General features: G+C 43.0%; 1 protein-coding gene across 2 annotated transcripts in view; it reads left to right on the plus strand.

The window, feature by feature from the left end:
• Positions 1-17,571, plus strand: part of HPCAL1 (hippocalcin like 1) — an 81,239-nt gene extending 63,668 nt beyond the window's left edge. For both annotated transcript variants that reach the window (XM_032683708.1, XM_032683707.1), the window contains exons 3-5: positions 11,894-12,296; positions 13,457-13,562; positions 16,371-17,571. In XM_032683708.1, coding sequence (XP_032539599.1) covers positions 11,919-12,296; positions 13,457-13,562; positions 16,371-16,468 — 582 coding nt within the window. In that variant the 5' untranslated portion in view covers positions 11,894-11,918 and the 3' untranslated portion in view covers positions 16,469-17,571. The remainder of the gene's footprint in view (positions 1-11,893; positions 12,297-13,456; positions 13,563-16,370) is intronic.
• The last annotated feature ends 464 nt before the right edge of the window (positions 17,572-18,035 follow it).

An 18,035-nucleotide genomic window follows, 5' to 3' on the forward strand; every position in this document is an offset into this window, starting at 1 on the left:
TTTTGGCACCAGAACACTGAAGAGCTCTGCCCTGGGCTATGGGATGTATAAATGCCTGTCTGTCCACCCTGCCCCACCATCCTTCCTGCAGTTGGAAATGTTGGTGTTGCAGAGAAAATACAGGGGTCAACCTTTCTTTGGGAGTCTGTTTGATGCTTGCTGCTGAGTTTTAGTTGTGAAGCTTGAAGGAGGTCTCACAGTAGGTCTGATAAGTCATCTCTGCAATAGAGGGTCAAGAAGCTAAAAAAATAATGCTAACCACAAGAACGCAAGGGTCTGAAATGCTTTTAAGGTACTGCTTTAATACTTTTAGTACTTTTAAGGTACTGCCTACTCTCTTCAGGGGCGGGGAAATGTGGGATTATTTCTGTTGTACTGGGTTTAGGAAAGTCCAGCAACAGGATCATGCCTGTGTTTGCAGAGGGGAGAAAGAAGAGACTGAATGACAGTCTCAGTCAGAGCAGTGTCAGCTGGAGGATCTACCTAGTGCTTCCATGGTCCAGACTGCCTTCAGCTGAGCAGACAAAGCTTCACCTTCTGGCAGGAACCTCTTCTCCAATGTCCGTGTGACTCCAAATGTCTGTATCGGTTGTGGAATTGACTCCTTTGACCCTAAAGGTGGTACCTTTGCAGGCCTTCCCTTTTCAACATACATACTGCCAACACAAAGCTGTTAGCAGGCTTCAAGGCAAAGGGAAGTGGCCTCGCTGTTGTGTGCTGCAATGTGATGTGTGCACGCCCCAGGAGAAGGCATCACTTCAGAAACTTTCAATTAGTGCACCATCCTCCACCATCGGAGCCCTCCTTTTAACCACTGCCGTGGCCTTTAAACACTTTTTTCCTGTTCCTTTGAAGAGGAAAAAATAAATGATAAATTATTGTGTTGATCTTGCACAGATGTTGCATTTACGGAAAGGTCTTGTTGATGTGGTTTCTCACACAGGATACCTTCTGCTCCTGCAGAAAAGTTGCAGAAAAATTCCAGGAAAATAGATAATGTCATCCTTGGGGAAGGGAAATTTAAAAAAAAAAAGACAAAAAACCCCCCAAAACCCAGTATGATTTGGATCTAGTGTGGATCTTGGTTAGCAAAAGATGCAGAATTTGGTCAAGGTGTTTGGTTTAGTAGGATTTTCTTTAGCACTGTTAGAATTCAAGCAGACTAGTAGTTGATAACTGTTGTAGCTTAGTGTCTTGTCAGAGACAGAGTTATAAATTAAAAGGTCACAAAGTGGCTGAGGTCAGTATCCTGGTGTGACCATACCCAGGAGGGCTTATCTGTCCATGGCCTGATATGTTAAAACCTTACGGATTAGGTGCTTTTTTTTTTTGTCTTTGCTAAAATGAAGTTCATGAAGATTGTGCCATCTGAGAGAGAGACCTTAAGGGGGTATCAGGAGTAGGTTTTCTCCCTCATCCCCTTCTCCTCACATGAACATGAATGTCCATCTTCGACATTAATATTGAGAGAAGGCACATTTCCTGTTTTTCCAGTCAGGACCTTCACTGATGTGGCACCAAGGTGGTGGGACAGGATGTGCCCCATATGTGGTCTCAGGTGGAGGTCAGCTCTTCACATCCCACGCCTATTGGGATGCTTCCTGCTTCAAAACCATCAGATCTTCTTCCTGTTACTGTACCCAGTTAGAGAAGAAGATACACCCATTTGGCCACTACTGGCACCATTTAGATATAAATATGAAATTCAACATGATTTGATTTTCCATTTGCTGTCTTACCCAGCCTGGTAACAGAGGCTCAGCTCCAGGCAGCCCTCACCCGCAGCGCTCGGAAAAGCACATTTGGTGTGGATATTGCTGGGGATGGAGCCCTGTGGTGGAGGTTAATGAGAAAAGTGATGTCTTGAGTGCAGATTGCATGGTTTGCTTCCAAGATAATTTGCATTGGAGTGTTAAATGCTACACAGAAATGCCAGAAGAGAGAAAGTATTTTCATAGGGCTGCTCTTGGTGCCCCTAAAAATACCAGTCTACTCTGTCTCCTCTGAAATGGAGCACTCCCTTTCTTGGAGACAGTTATATTGCTCTTCTGCATAATTTATAGTGAACGCACTTAAGAGGAAATCATACTGTTGAGTGTTCAGGATTAATGGAAGTTGCAACTACTTAATGTGTGGGCTGGGACTGGAGGTGTCCTGCTGTGCTGCTGCACCAGCCTCCTCTTGCCTTGGTCTTGACTGCTAGGAGAGTCCAGTCAGCACAGTCTCTGACAGCTCAGTGAAGGGGTGGTGCCCGTTTTTTATGGATTTTTTAAGAACTAGTCACAAAATGATATGGTTTGCTGTATTCTGGAGCTACTCTCCCATTTTTAAGGATGGAAACTGAAGAGGTGAGAGAAGGTATTACTTGTGTCACTGAGCATCATGCAGGGCCAGAGAGATGGTGTGTCGTATCGCTGCTGGTCAGAAGGGCACATTGTGTTGAGGGTCCACCTAACAGGAACACCAACACTCTGCTCATCCCTGTGAACAGCCGGGCTGGAGTTTGTACCATCAAGGCACTGCCTTGGGCACAGTGTCCTCGCACACGTTGCCTGTGGGGAGCCACCAACCTGGATGTGCCTTGGCATGGGCAGACCTTGCCACCTGGGGAGGACAGCAGGACGTTGCCCAGATGGGTGTCCACATCCCAGCATAAATGTTTCTGGAGTTCAGTGCAAGGTGATTGCCATTGTATTCTCAAGGCACAAAGGCTTATGGTTCCCCTGAGACTAACCTACATACAAACCTTTCATCATGTTCCTGATGTGGTGCTCTGGTCCAGGATGTGTACTGGGGACATGTCTTTCCTGCTCAGGATAGTAGTTGCTGCACTTTTGGCTCCTTGATTTTAAAAATGAATTTTAAAAAATCCCTGGAAGGTTGGTACAGTTACCTGCACCAACTTGAGTAATATCCTTAGCTAATGTAGAGCTTGGACCAGAAGATTTGGTCTTCTGCTTGAATTGCTGCAGCCAGGAGAACCAGGTTCCTTCCTTACAGGTGGGATAATGTTCTTATGTAGTTATTTTACAGAGATTCTGTTTCACAAGCTGTTAATATCTCTGCAAGGAAAAAAAAAAACCAAACCAAAAAAGTTAAACTCTAGATTTGCTATTAGATTTTAAACGTCAGTGGTTTTTTTTTATTCAGCAAACAGGAAAATAAAGGTGTGAAACAATTTGATTACTGTTATTAGTGGTTACTACTGAAGGGGAAAGAGAATACTGTTTTGAGAAGAATTTTGGTTTAGTGGAGTGCATTTTTACAAGGAATTCAACCAGTGGCTTTTGTACTATTTTAAAGTGATAACTGATGTTAAAAAAAAAAAAAAAGGTACTTTAGAAAGCTAGATTGATAAAATAAATGGATGCATTTATCTTAGATTTAAGATTTTTGGAACAAAAAGCCCCAGGTAGTAGTAGAAATTGTTAGCAGTAGCTGTGCATTTGGTGGTTGAAAATGTTAGTGACAAAGAGTCTTTATCTTTTGGTTGATATTTTTTCTGCTTAGTGTTTCAGTACTTTCAGTTAATAAGTGTTGGTTGAATTTTCATTAAAGATGGTAGCTAGCTGGCATATCTCCAAAGCCACATTTTGGAGCATCTTTTCCCTAAGCTTACCCGTGCTAAATAATGCTTTAATTATAAAAAAAAAGGTTTCTTTTTACTCTTTCAAAGCAAACCCAACCCTCTTACCTGCTCTGTTTCAGATTAGCTACCCTGAAATGCCCTTGATTCCTCCAAGACCTGTATCAGCACGGTATCTGCAGCTGGGGAAGGGAAGGCTCTCAGATCTCTTGTTTTTCATTTAGGCATCATTATCAGTGAGGATGGTCTCACAGACTTGCCCTCTGAGGGCTGGTTATCATCTGTCACTGTCTCGTTAGCTAGTGTCATTGTCCCAAACTCTCCATCTTTTCCACATGAATGTCTCTGATGCTGCAGGATTTGCTCAGATGCCATTGGTTGGCTCTTGTTACTTGCCAGAATTTGGCTAATTCTTCTGAAATTTAATCCAGGTTCTTTTCTCCCAGGGCTGTGATTATTTTCTGTAGAAAATTTTTCTGTGATTTACCTTTATCAATTAAATAAATTCACCGTATGAAATTTTTAAAATCTATTGAAAAAAACAGCCCAACCATGCTACTTCTGTGGGTTTAATTATATTAAAAATATAGTGCTCTGTGCTAATTTTTGTCACTTTTCTTCCCTTTTTCTAAAAATGTTCTCTCTTATTTCCCAGTTTCCATCAGACACCTTCTCCTATCCTGCAGGCCAGTATTCACAGAGCTTTATTTAAAATTATGTATCACAATGAATTCAGTGAACATGACATGGGTTTTTTCTCATGCAACCCAACCTTTTCAGAAAAAGACCTTGTGCACTAAGAAAGACATTGAGCTGACATGTTTATTACCTTGCTCTGCAATATTGTGTAAACAAACTAATTTTCTTTTGAGCCTTGCCAGCTTTGCACAGTGTCTGAAAAAAAAGGGCTGGCTGCTTCTCCCTTGGTTTTGTTTAAAAAAAAAGGACAAAGGGAGGAGACGAGGAAAATCCACTCATGATTTTCTTTTCCTGTCTGCAATCACAAGCTGCCCAATCTGCTCCCACCCAAATTAACCCAATTTCCTAATTTACTCAAAATATTTCTGTGCTTTTCTTACTGCATTGGGAATATTTGCCCTTTATAATAATAAACTCTCCTCCCTGAGCTGGAGAACTTTATGGAGAGCTCCTCGAGGAACTGCCACTTTTCTGGTCCCAGTACAGGTCTCATTTTTTTCCCCATTAGCAGCAATTCATTAATGTTGGGGGTGGTTTGTGTTTCTTTTGTTTCTTTTCAGTGAGTTTGTAATCATGCCCTCAATGGCAAACTCATCTCCTGGTGATGGGGGTCAGTATTGGTGGGTGCAGGTTTCAGTGTGCCTCAGCACTTTGCTGTGACTCCAGCAACTGGGAAGCTCCTGCCACTATGATCTGCAGCTGCCTCTTCACCACACCCTGATGATTCAAATGTAAAACGGTTCTCAGGTTAATGCACTGATGCTCAAATGTAATCCTGAGTAAAGTGACTTCAGTAGATGGGAGCAATCCAGAGACCTGTGAGTGAGTATCTCAGCCCTTGCAGCTGACTCCATGAAATGAACATGCCAGCCTGGAAATAGTTCCCTCGCATAGCTATTTTGAGGATTGGAGTCTTTGTAATTATGTCTTTCTTTGGCAAGCTGGAGGTAGTAGGTGGTTATTTATAATGGGTTTTCATCCCAGACATGGAATCAGGTTTTCAAGACCACACAATTCCTGGGTATGTGTTTATGGATAAACTTACCCTGTAAGGTGGCTTGAGGTCTCTTACCAGTTCACTCCACCTTTTGGAAGGACATTCAGTGTACATACCTGAACTGTTACTGAGTTTTCTGGAACTGAAATGTGGTCCTTCCTCTTCAGCCACTCTTTTCACTATACTTCTGAAAAGGGTTGAACTTGAAAATAATTAGCAAATAAGCAACGTTCTTTATTTAAATAAAAACACGATAAGTCATTGAAAGTGAAAAATTTTAAAAGCCCGTTTATTTATTTAGTATGGTCTCTTCTTTGCTTGATGGGTTCTGTTTCTCTTTGTGTTTCCCCAAAGGCAGCAGCAGAAGCAACTTCAGCCCCTCTTGACACTAGCCTTTCACATCTCAAACCTGCAGTGTTTCTGCAGGGTTTAATTTTTTTGTGGCATTATTGATTGAGGTTTCTCTTTCATCTTGCTGCTTCTATTATTTAGCTTTTCACACTTCAGACTTTATCAAAAGGTGTTACTTTTGGCCCCACATCTGCAGCCTGGGAAGACGAAACAGGTGCTGCAGTGGCTGGTATGTGGGTGTCAGCATTTGCTGCAGGGCAGGAAAGAAGTTCACATGGGTTTACCAGGCAGGACCAGATATCTATAGCAACGTATTTGTATATCCTGTGCCTTCTCTGTTGCAACGCTCGTTGCTTAGGATACTGGCATTAAAACATGTAACAAAATCTGCTCTTTACTTCGGAGTTCATTATCTGTCCCAGCCCATGTAACTGCGCATTTCCTCTCCCAGTTCAGATCAGAACCACTGACTAGCCCTGGGCAAAGCATGGTCCAGAGGATGTCATTATAATCCTGTTTTGCGTCCTGTTGCTACATGATCTTTTTTTACCACTAAACATTTTCACTAGCTGAGGTGCCCAAGAACCTGTCTCCCTCTTGCAGCTTGGACCTCAGGAACTGGAGGCTTCTTAAACACATCTGTGCATTGGCTGAATTGTTGAGCTCTGGTGCTACCAGAGCATGAAACATTTTCCCAGAGGGTGTGTTCCTGAAGTGTGGCAGCACGGATCTTTAGTGAGTGAGGCTTTCATTTGGGCTACCTGTGGAGGTTTTTTTGGCTTTTGGGGGCCTTTTTTTTTTGAGGGGGGGAGGGAAGAGGGTGGAGTGTTGTGGGGGTTTTTTTGTTTGTTTTATTTTGTGGGGATTTCTTAATACAAGGATCAAGCTTTTAAAAATAGAACCTCAGAACAAGGCACCATGGTTTCTGAATTGCAGGACCTTCTTATGGCTCTCATCTTCACCTGGCCATAGAAAAAGGATATTGGGGCTATTTCACAGCATGATTGAGGTTGGCAGGGACCTCTTGAAATCATCCAGTCCAGCCCTCCCTGCTCAGGACCATGCCCAGTTGGGTTTTCAGTGTCTCCAAGGTTGGGGACTTCACAGTTTCTCTGGGCAATCTACACCAGTGTTTGACCACCATTGCTGTAAAATAGTTCTTCCATGGAAAGCCTTTCTTAACATGATGATCAGAGGGTCACTGTGGGCTAAATCCTTTTGTCTTTTCTTCTGCACCCCAATGAAGAAGGCATCAGTGATGGATCCAGTGCTTTAGGTCTTTTAATTAAAAAATCTTCCACCCCTGTTGAAATGGTTCTAGCATTTCAGACCAACCCAGACCAGCGTTTGCTGCCCAGCTTATGCTGTTCATTTTCTTTGTGCTCCTACAGTCCTGGAGGCACTGTGCTGCAGCCTCTTGACTGTAACAGATCTGACATGCTTGTTCTGCTTTATAAGTGAGCACTGTGAGAGAAATGGTGCCACACTTTCCCCCACAAAGCAGATAGCTCAGATAATATAAAGAGTACTTATTCTGTTTCTCTGTGCACTGTCTTTCTCAGCTGGAGAGCACCTCTATCCTACAGACAGGCATTTCATCATTTTTCCTCTTTTTATTAACACTAGATTAGTATCCAAGGGGGTTTGCACAAGGAAATACATCTCTAAGGAGTCATTCCTGCTTTTGCAGCCATAACTGATTCACTAAGAGGAACCCATCGGGGCTCAGTTCAAGGGGATTTTGTCTTCAGAAGGTTTGCCGTAAAAAGCTGTGTTCGTCTCCAGCTTTCTGGGTTACATTTTCTAAACACAATTTCACCTGTGGTAACTGGTGGTTGTCAGAGAGTTTGTGTGAAAGTGAGATGCACTGAGCTTTCCAATAAGAGTATTTCAGCCAGTCCATCTGTTGGTAAAAACCCAGAATTGCTACTTTAGCTGTTTCAAGAGTTTGCTACAGTTACCGTAGTGCAGCATTAACTGGGTGTCATGGTTTACAGCTACTCACTCACTGTGTGCCCCCCGTGGGATGGGGAGGAGAATTGAGAAAAAAAAGGTAAAACCCATGGGTTGAGATAAGAAAAGTTTAATAACTGAAATAAATAAAATATAGTTATGATAATGATGACAATAATTGTAATGAAAAGGGAGATGATAAAAAGAGAGAGCACAATAACACCCAAGAGAAACAAGTGATGCACAGTACAACTACTCACTACCCAATGACCAGTGCCTAGCCCTTACTCAGCAGTGATCAGCCCCCCTCCCCAGCCAACTCCCCCAGGTTTATATACTGACCATGATGATGTTCTGTGGCATGGAATATCACTTTGGTCAGTTTGGGTCACCTCTTCTGGCTGTGCTCTCTCCCAGCTTCTTGTACACCTCCTCACTGGCAGAGCATCAGAAAATGAAGAGTCCTTGACTTGGGGTAAACGCTGCCTAGCAACAACTAAAACTTCAGCGTGTTATCAATATTATTCTCATTAAATCCAAAACATAGCTACTGTCTCAGCTGAAACCACAACACCAATTGTGTCTCAGCTTCAGTAAAAGACCTCTTTACTCATTGCTAGGCTTTTGCAATGAGATTATTACTTGATTATTGCTGACCCTAGAAGGACAGAGATTACATTCTTCAGGTAGGAGTTCTCTGGCAGCTCAGTTTTGAGCCTGGCTAGAATTGCAGGCAGGCAGCAGCACCACATATTTTTAACAAAACTTTTTATGTGAAACTGGAGCAAAAGTGCATCTTCATTTCCTCCTGTTTGAGCCTTACGTGGCTGAGCATTGCTTTCATGATTAGTGATAGACTTGTGAAGTCCTCTGGTCTGTATTTATACTACCAAGCTTTTCCTTGTCTGATCACATCAAGGGCATTCTTATGATTGTTTTTCTTATTGCCATGATAGTGCCAGATGCTCTGAGGGCTTTTGCTAATCAAAGTAAGCAGAATCAGACTTAGCTGCAGTATATGTGGCATCACTTTCCTGGATTTCACCCTGGTGTGATGGGAAATAAGGGAAGGGCAGGCTGTGCTGGAGTTAGATCTCTGCTGACTGCCCAAGGCAACATTGAGTGCAAGGATGTCTCTCCTGTCTCACCTTCTACACCCACTGCAGAAAGTGATTTCACTGGTAAGGCTTATTAAAAAAACCCAAAAAAACCAAACCAAAACAAAAAAACCCAACAAAACAAAACAAACAAACAAAAAAACCCCATAACCCTAATCACAGGACTGACATGACATCCCAGTCTCGCTCCCTGTGATTTCCATTAGCAGCCATCCTCTGAGTGGTCTCGTGGCTAAATCAGCTGCTGAGCCTCTGGAAAGTGATTTAATGAAAGCATTTTATAGCAATCGAATGAAATGTCGGTTGGATGCCAGCAGCAGGGTTTGCTGTCATGATTAATGAGATATTTAGGCATTTCATTTTGAAGGAGCTACCTGCAACACAATTTACATCAAAGCTGTTTTTTTCAGATAGGCTTTAATAAATTAATGTTAATGTTGGTTATTTGATTATTCACAACAAATTCATTACAACTGCAGGGTTGCATTTGGGATGAACACATTACGAAGGCTTTCAGAAAGCTCATATGCAGAAAGGATTGTGTTCAGAGCATTGCACATTTTCTGATATAAAATGATATAAAAGACGAGGAAGGGTTGAAATAGCCTATAATCTTTTGAATGCAAAGATGGCTTGCATACAAAGCTTTTGAAGCTGATATTAAATTATCATCTCTTCAAATAACGGGATATATCTTACCACTAGTAGAAATAATGAAATCTAATAAATGGAATTATCATCTTACCTCTTTTTTGTCTAGGGGGTCTCTATTTTTAAGGGAACAGGAATAATAAAGGTGTTATAGGAACGGGGAGAAATGGCATTAAACCTTTTCAAACCTCTTGTAGCTATTAGTTGGAAGTTTTACAGTCCTTAACCCTGTGTGTCATTAAAGCTGAGGTTATTTCTGCTTAAAGCCCAGCTCCTGCATTAAGTGGGCTCTGCTGTTCCTTCTGCCCCTCTCCCAGGAAATTCCAAGGCAGTGGCTGGTGAGGCAGGTACTACTTTTTGACCTGGATACTAGTTCTTACAAAGTATCTGGGAATCATTAAGTGAAACATTTGCTGAAGGGTGGAAACTGAAGGCAACTCCTCACCCAAGGACAGGAACTTAATGTTACAATTTCTGCTCCTAAAGAAAAAGGACCACGTCTGATCCATTATTTGCTCCAAGCCGCTGTTTTCTGCAAATTGACTGCAGCAGAGTAGAATATTGTGTTTTCTGCTTTCGGCAGTACAAGGATGAATAGCTGGAGCATTGGAGATTCAAAGATGGAAAGGCAGTGGCAGCAGCTGAGAGCTAGTAGTTTAACTGGAGGGCAGCCTAGTGCTTTCCTAGGGGTAGTGCTGGCAGGGACTGGGAGCTGTAGCATCCCTGCATGTGGGGAAAGCAGAGGTATGTCAGGTGTGTTGAGAAAACTGCAATATAATGGACAAAAATAAAGCTTTGGCACTGAAACATTGGCAGATTTTCTAGAAAACAGAAGTGCTAATGATAACACATTTTCGGTTAAGCCTGATGCATTGAACTAATGAGTGGCTGGCTGGGTTTTGTCTCTGAGCTTTAAGCCGCAGAGCGGGATGTGGATTTTTTACATATCTGAGACAATGCAGAGACTAAATGGACAGATAGTACAAGCTTAAATTCACCTGTTGAAAATCTGTCTACTGTAGAGCAACTTATTTTTTACTGACCTTTAATATTTTAATTTTTTTAGGGTTCTTATGTATGCCTGGGATTTTTATTCTCTGGGAAGTACTTAGCCCCTGTTTTTCCTGGTCTCTGTATGCTTTGCTGCTCAGCTCTTGTGATTTCCAAGTAGTCATGCGATGTTGACCTGTTACTAACCTGTCTTCTGCATTGGCTGTGAGTGAGCCTAACGGACATAACAGGCTGTGCAGAGAATTGTCATTTATGTGGGACCAGTCACAAGGGTTTGGGTGTGACTTTGTGCAAACTTGTGAATAAACTTTTTGAGTTTGGGGAAGGAGATGCTGCTAAATCTCTAGCCTGGCAATACAGTTTCATATTGCTGAGAAGCCATGAAAAGCTGCAAGGGATAAAAGCAAAAAAATTAACAAGGTTTTGTTTTTTTCCTGTTGTTACCTAAGTGCAGATTGACCATCTTTCATTTTGTTGAAGGAGCTTTCCTGTTGCTGGGCAGTCTCACCTGTGTGGCAAAACATTGTCAAGGGAGAGGACAGACCCAGCCCATTCCTGACATCCTGATGAAATCCTGAATTTAAATGCGCTTTGGCCCCTTTTGGGGAATATTGAACCTAATGAATAAGGTTATGTAAAAGTATAAACCCTAGTAAACCTGAAAAGAGTTGCTCTGCAAAACATTAGGCTTTAAAAAGCCCTTTTCTCTGATTGTCTGGTAGGGCTGGAAAGGATGAAGTCCTTTGTGGCAGTGATGCTGTCACAGCGACCCGTCTGCTCATGCTACCTCCACAGTTGAGAGAAAGAGGGAGGAGGCTTCTAGTGTGTTGCTGTTGAGTGTAGGCTGTGCTGAGGTTATCCTTGCTGCACCCTCCTCTGACCCCCGGGGTGCCACAAGGAGCATCAACCAAGCACCACTGCACTGAGGGGCTGCTGTGGGGTGAGTGATGCAGGGAGGGAGGAGAGGCTCTGTAAGCCAAGGGCTTTCAAAGAGCATCTGGACAATGCAAACATGACTGGCACAGAGCCACCTGCCCTTCCTCTCCTTATTCAGCCCCACTTACTTTCACTTTTGAATAGACAGATTTTACTTTTCATCACTGCTGCTGTCCCTGTACACTCCTGCTCGATCATCGCAGCAGATCAGCCTGTTGGAGTGGGTCAAGTGTAGGAATCTGGAGCTGGGCATCACAAACCGTATGATGGAGGAGTGGGATTGAAGCAGAGAAATAAAATAATGAGGATTATTATTTCCCAAATAATTAGGAGTAATAATAAGGACTAATATTTCCCAAATATTTGCTCCCAAACTATCTTCTGTTCCACAGCATATTAGTAACTGGGAGACCCTAGAGAAGAAAGGAGGCTAAATGAAATGAGATCTTTTCCTGGTGATTTATAGTACCCTTTTTCTCCTCTTTCCCTCTTGCCTCATGCAGGGTCTGTTTCTCACAGGGTTCTACCAGCCCCTGGCCCCTCTCTGCCTGGTGGGGCTGGACCTCAGGCAGATATTCTCTTGCTTTGCAGCTGCTGAACCCAGACCCAGAAGAGGATGGGGAAGCAGAACAGCAAGCTGCGCCCTGAGGTGCTCCAGGACCTGCGTGAGAACACCGAGTTCACGGACCATGAGCTGCAGGAGTGGTACAAGGGCTTCCTAAAAGATTGCCCAACGGGACATTTGACTGTAGAAGAGTTCAAAAAAATATATGCAAATTTTTTTCCCTATGGCGACGCGTCGAAGTTTGCGGAACATGTCTTCCGCACCTTTGACACCAACGGTGACGGGACGATTGACTTTAGGGAATTCATCATTGCCCTGAGCGTCACCTCTCGGGGCAAGCTGGAACAGAAGCTGAAGTGGGCGTTTAGTATGTACGACCTGGATGGCAACGGGTACATCAGCCGCGGGGAAATGCTAGAAATAGTGCAGGTGAGGCACGATTGCTATTGTGTATCTTATTTATGTTGCTGTAACCTCTTCACCCTGAGACATCGGGACCTGGAGATGAAGACTGTGCTGAGCTGGGTCAGTCCTGCCTCAAGGAGGTTCCTGAGCCCATGGTCCTCAAAGGGACACTGGAGTCCATGGTGGGACCTGTGACATGCAGATGAGGAAGGGGCTTGAGACATGAGCAGGGCACTTGTGAAGCTGGCCTGCAACCAAAATCCTGCAGCTCTCCCTGGGGATTTCTTAGTGGGGTGTTAATGGGATCAAAAAAACCTAAATTCAAATTCTACTGACCTGATAAATCTCAAAATTAATACTTTGAAACTTCAAATCTGAGTCAATGTGAACTCTGGATGAAAGACTGTGGCATGTCTTTGTCTCCAGAAGGCAGAGGACACGTAGACCACAGGCTCTAGCAGGGGGTGTGCAAGGCAGAACACCCTGTGACCCTACCCCACGTGCCTGGCAGGGCTCAGCCTCAGCAGTGGGCTGCTTGGCATCTGCTCTGCAGCTGAGATGTGTTTCCTGTGTACTGCAAGGAGGTAATGCGTCAGGAAGTGCTGTGACATTTGGTCCTCATGGCTGAGGTGGGATAATTTAGGTGGAAGGCTAGGACTGCAGACACCCTGAAGAGGTCTTATCTTTATTTATCTTTATTCACATTTTTGTAAGTCTGAAAATGCATTTCCTTACCCATCCACAAAGAAAAACAACCCCTAGTCCCATAGATACATATTCACCATAATCCATATAGCACCCCTCATGCATACATGTAACTGAGTGTGTGATGAGGGCCAGCCAAAGAGGTGATGGCTTAGCCCGGTTGCAGAAGAGAGAATTATACACCATTGCCTCCTGTATTTTAGCTCAGTTCTGCTCACACATTAATCTAGACCCTGACTTTCAGTTAAACTGATCCGGCATTTCTTTTGAAGTGCTAATGAATACAGGAAAGAAAAATAAAAAAGCTGCAGTCAGATATTCCCATTTGTTTTGGTTTATAAAGTAAAGTCCTGCAGCTGCCTGCCAGGGTCAGCTGCCTTTTTTTGTTGCTACAGGCTTAAATTCTTTTTCTCTATCCTGGTGTTTTATCATTTGGGTCGTGTTTTTCCTATATCTTTTTTTTTCTTTTAAATACTCAGGCAATTTACAAAATGGTTTCATCAGTAATGAAAATGCCAGAGGATGAATCCACTCCTGAGAAGCGAACAGACAAGATCTTCAGACAAATGGACACAAACAATGATGGTAGGATCACTGACACCCCTTCCTTGGCTCTAGAAATAGAGGTTTTCTAGCCCAGTCTTGGTAGATTATGGTATTTGGGGAGAGGGGGTAGAGGACAGGGGTGTCTCTGGTCTCTTACTGGCCTCAGTGAGCATATCTGTCCATGACAAATAGGACGAATAAGTGGGCAGTGAGCAGCAGGTGAGAGACTTTCCCTGCTGGGGGGCTGAGAAGAGAGCAGTCCTTCCCTGATATTTCATGGTTGAATCCCATTCTGTAAAGGCTCTTCTGAAATTCCTGAGTCCATTGTCTTTGGATTATTTTCTCTGGGTGTAGCACAAACTAGGCATGAGGGTTTGCTCCCATTGCCCTTGATAGGTTTGCACTCCAGGGCTTGTCATCCATAATGCATGTCCTCAAATCAAAAATTCCCTAGGTCTATAGTATTTATTTTCTGTGCATATTCATGGCATGTATACATCTGTATACACATGAAAAAATACCATCTTATTTGTAGAGAGGTTTTTATTTAAGAGAATTTTGTGGCTGCATTTTGGTGTCTGCTGCTGTAACCCCAAGGCAAATTTCTGGCCTTGCTGAAGTCCTCAAGTATTTTACCTTTGACTTCATCAAAACTAGCACTTCATCCCCTGACTTGATATTCAGGGGGCCCTAAAATAACATGATTAAAGTCTTTTCATTCTGTTGAAAATAGCAGTGCGTGCAGATGTGCAACAGAGTAGTGGTCACAAAACCTGCTGTATATAAACATCCTCCATCTGTTGCACGTTGTTGCTGAAATAAAATCATGCTATTCTCAGTAAAATACCAGCCCTGCAAGCCATGCAGTGTCAAGCAATAACATCTACACGTGTGCTCTGGTGGCTGGAAATGTTTCTTCTTCCTCATCTGACTGTTGGGCATTGCAAATAGGTTTTGATTTGTGCTTCGCTTAAGAAATACAGGGAGAGGGGGAAACTAATAAATGTCTTAATAGTTAAGAGTACTCTTTTTCAAGCTGATAAAATCACTTGGTTTGGGAACATTAGCCAGAAATTAGGATAGAAGTGTGCCACAGGTTTTTGAACTTCTGTAATTTTTGTAAAAGGAAGGCTTGCTCATTAATGGAATTGTAAGATCATTTAGGTTGGAAAAGACCTCTAAAACCATCAAGTCTAGTCATTAACCCAAAATGACCAAGCCCACCACTGAACCATGTCCCTAAGTGCCACATCTACATGTCTTTTAAATGCCTTCAGGGATGGTAACTCTACCACGTCCCTGTGCAGTCTGTTCCAATTGTTAACAACCCTTTCGGTGAAGAAACTTTTCCTAATATCCAATCGAAACCTTCCCTGGTGCAACTTGAGGCCATTTCCTCTTGTCCTATTGCCTGTTACTTGGGAGAAGAGTTCCTCCCTGTTCAACCTGATTCGAGTGCTGACCACCAAGGTCATTCCTCTTCCATCCCCATGGCAGGCTGGCAGCATCCTGGGGCTGGTGAAAACTGGCACAATGAGCTGGTGCATCCCTCCCTTTGCATTTGGCCAAAAGTGACAGCAGGCAACTGCTAAGTGCAAGATGTTTGTGCATGGGTCCTATCTTGAGCTTAGCAGTTTGGGTTAAGTAAGGATGGCCCTGGGGTGTTGTGTGAGGGTAGGGGTAGATTGTGCTGAGTGCATGAGGTAAATGAGAGATCGCTGGACACAGTGTTAGGAATGCAACAAATGCTTGTCTCCTCCAGTTCATAGGGAACTAGTTTCATTTCTCATTAATATTGCTACATCTTATTTCTGCCGCTTTTCAGAGTGCTGAAGCAGGAGAGTATTGGTGATAACAAGCAAGGCAGAGGCTGCTCACAGGCTCCTTATGCTATCTGTGCAGGGGAGTAGTCCTGAGATCAGGAAAAACCCCAGGATGAGGTCTGAAAAACCAGATCTTTACTCCTTGGCATACCATGCTGTGCTGTGCCATAGCATGGGATTGTTGGAGCCAGGGGATGTCAGGGTGGTTGTTTCTTGTAGTTGCCTCTCATGGTTGCTCCTCCAGAGATCACTTTTTCAGACCCTCAGACTGTTACAGGGTCCATCCAGTTCAGTGCCTCTGGCCTAAACTGAAGATATGTAAACCAGAAGAGCTCAGGTGGCTCCCTCAAGGATGGCTTTTCTTGCTGCCCCATGAAACCCATCCTGTTCTTGTACACCCAGCAGGGCACGGCAAATGGCTTACAGAATCATAGAATAGTTTGAGTTGAAAGGAACCTTTAAAGGTCACCTGGCCCAACCCCACTCCAATGAGCAGGGACATCGTCAGCTGGATCAGGTTGCTCAGAGTCCTGCCCCACCTGACCTTGTAGGTTCTGGAGATGCTCAGCCCTACATGTCACAGCAAACAAGGGGGCAAAGTGTGAATATTTGGAATATTTAGGTTTAAAATGTTGTAGTAACACAAGCATCATTTCAAAGTGTACATGTGTTCAGGTACCATACCTTGGGTTCATGTGTCATGTTATTTGTATGGTCTGGTTCTGAGCAAAAAGCTGCCAAATGATATTAGAACAGTTGTTTTTATTTGGGACTGTCTTTTTAAATAAAAAAATAACAATTATTATTGTGGATTGTTTTGCAGAAGAAAAATGTATTTGGACTTAAAGGCTTGAGTAGGATTTAGCTGCTGTGCATTGCGCTAAATTCCCTTAGATGCCTTTGTGATAGATTAGATAGATGTATGTTGCTCTGGTGAGGAGGGATTCTTTTAAGCTGCAGTAATGGTGGTGGCAACAACTGAAGTTTTAAGAATTACTTCCATTTGGGTTTTTCTCCCTTTCAGGTAAGCTGTCCCTGGAAGAGTTCATCAAAGGTGCCAAGAGCGATCCCTCCATCGTGCGGTTGTTACAGTGTGACCCCAGTAGCGCGAGTCAATTCTGATTAAAGCGGACAGTGTGCTCAGAGAATCTCGGCTTGTGTCCTTCAAGCTTTGCTCGCAAACGGATGCCTTCTCAACCATTCCTCCACACTTCGCGGATAAGATCCCGTTGCCAGATCGTGTGTGTGTGTCCGAGCGAACCAGCCCTCGCTCCCCCCAATAACACCAGTGCAGTTCTCCTTCGGCAGCTCCGTTTCTGCTTCCCTGTAATGTTACAATTCACTCTACACATTTTAAACATTAATCGAAAGGTATGTTTACATGCAGCTACGAGAGAGTTCAATCACTGGTGAGATACCATTTCACTTAGTCTGTAAGAAAGGTGATGTTCTAGTAGTTCCCGAGAAGATGCTAAGTAGGACTTTTACCCAACATAGCAGATGGTAGATAATTTATTTTGCTTCAGAAATTACTATGTTTAAAAAAAAAAAAGACAGCGGACTGAAATGGAGTAGAAAGTTTAAAAAAAAAAAAGAAAAAGAAAAAAGGAAAAAAAAAAAAGCAGCTTTCCTGGGCATGGTTCCAATTTTCTTTTTGAGGAAAATTGCTTGCACTTATCTAATGGTCTTTACTTTCTTTTAATATATATATAAATTATATATATATGGTGAAGTAAAATTTTAAATATTTAGGTCATCTATTTAAGGCATAAAATAGAATTTGAGCTTTGTTTCTTCTAGTTGTCTGTGATTTATTCAAATCTTGGAGATTGTTTTTTTGTGATATTTATGCATTAGCAAATTGCTGTTCCAAAAGAAATGCATGACTAGCAGTTTGTGGATATTTCACTCTGTTTAATTCCTGAATGCAATTATTTGTTCATTTTTACTGTCAGTCATTCCAATGTTACTGTATGAACAAAAGACCTGAAAGGAGTTCATCCTCATTTTGTATTTCTCAGTGGAGTCCTACTTTCTGGTGGTTGCTGCGTTAAATGGCTTTTGAGTGCCCCGAGGTGATGTGACTGGCACTGCTGTTCTCAACTTGGCTACACCTCCTCCCTTTTGCTGTTGATATGTTAATAGTCTTGTGCATTCCAGTGTTATTTAATATCTGCCTAATGCCAAGAAATATTAATTGAAATAAAAGACTACTTTTCTTGTCACTGCCTGTCTTGGTCTAACCCATGCAACAAGTTCCTAGAGTCAGGTATTTGGGGAAGGACGAGGCTGGTTTCCTGCCCGACATGTCCCCGTCTTATCTGGGACATGTTGCTTTGTAAGTAGGGGTTTGGGGAACCAGCTCTTGTCACTGGGTTAATGCAGTGGTGTTAGTGCCTGTAGGTGCTGCCTGTGGGATCCTGCTCCATTCTGACTGAATCCATGTGAAGACTGCAGGAAGGTGACAGCTCAATTTCTGCTGGATGCATAGCTGCTCACGTCAGTGTAGGAAAAGCTGCTGACCCTGCTGGCTGGGCTACTGTGACCATGGTTTTACAAAATAAAACTCTGTTCAGATACCAGGTATGTGTTGTTGGAATAATTTTTGACACCGGTAGCATGGAAAACAGTTTTCCCCACGTTCATCAGATCTGCAGTTAGCTGTATAAGACTGTCCTCTCTGCAAAGT

The sequence above is a fragment of the Chiroxiphia lanceolata genome, chromosome 3, assembly GCF_009829145.1.
Source record: "Chiroxiphia lanceolata isolate bChiLan1 chromosome 3, bChiLan1.pri, whole genome shotgun sequence".
NCBI classification, from domain to species: domain Eukaryota; kingdom Metazoa; phylum Chordata; class Aves; order Passeriformes; family Pipridae; genus Chiroxiphia; species Chiroxiphia lanceolata.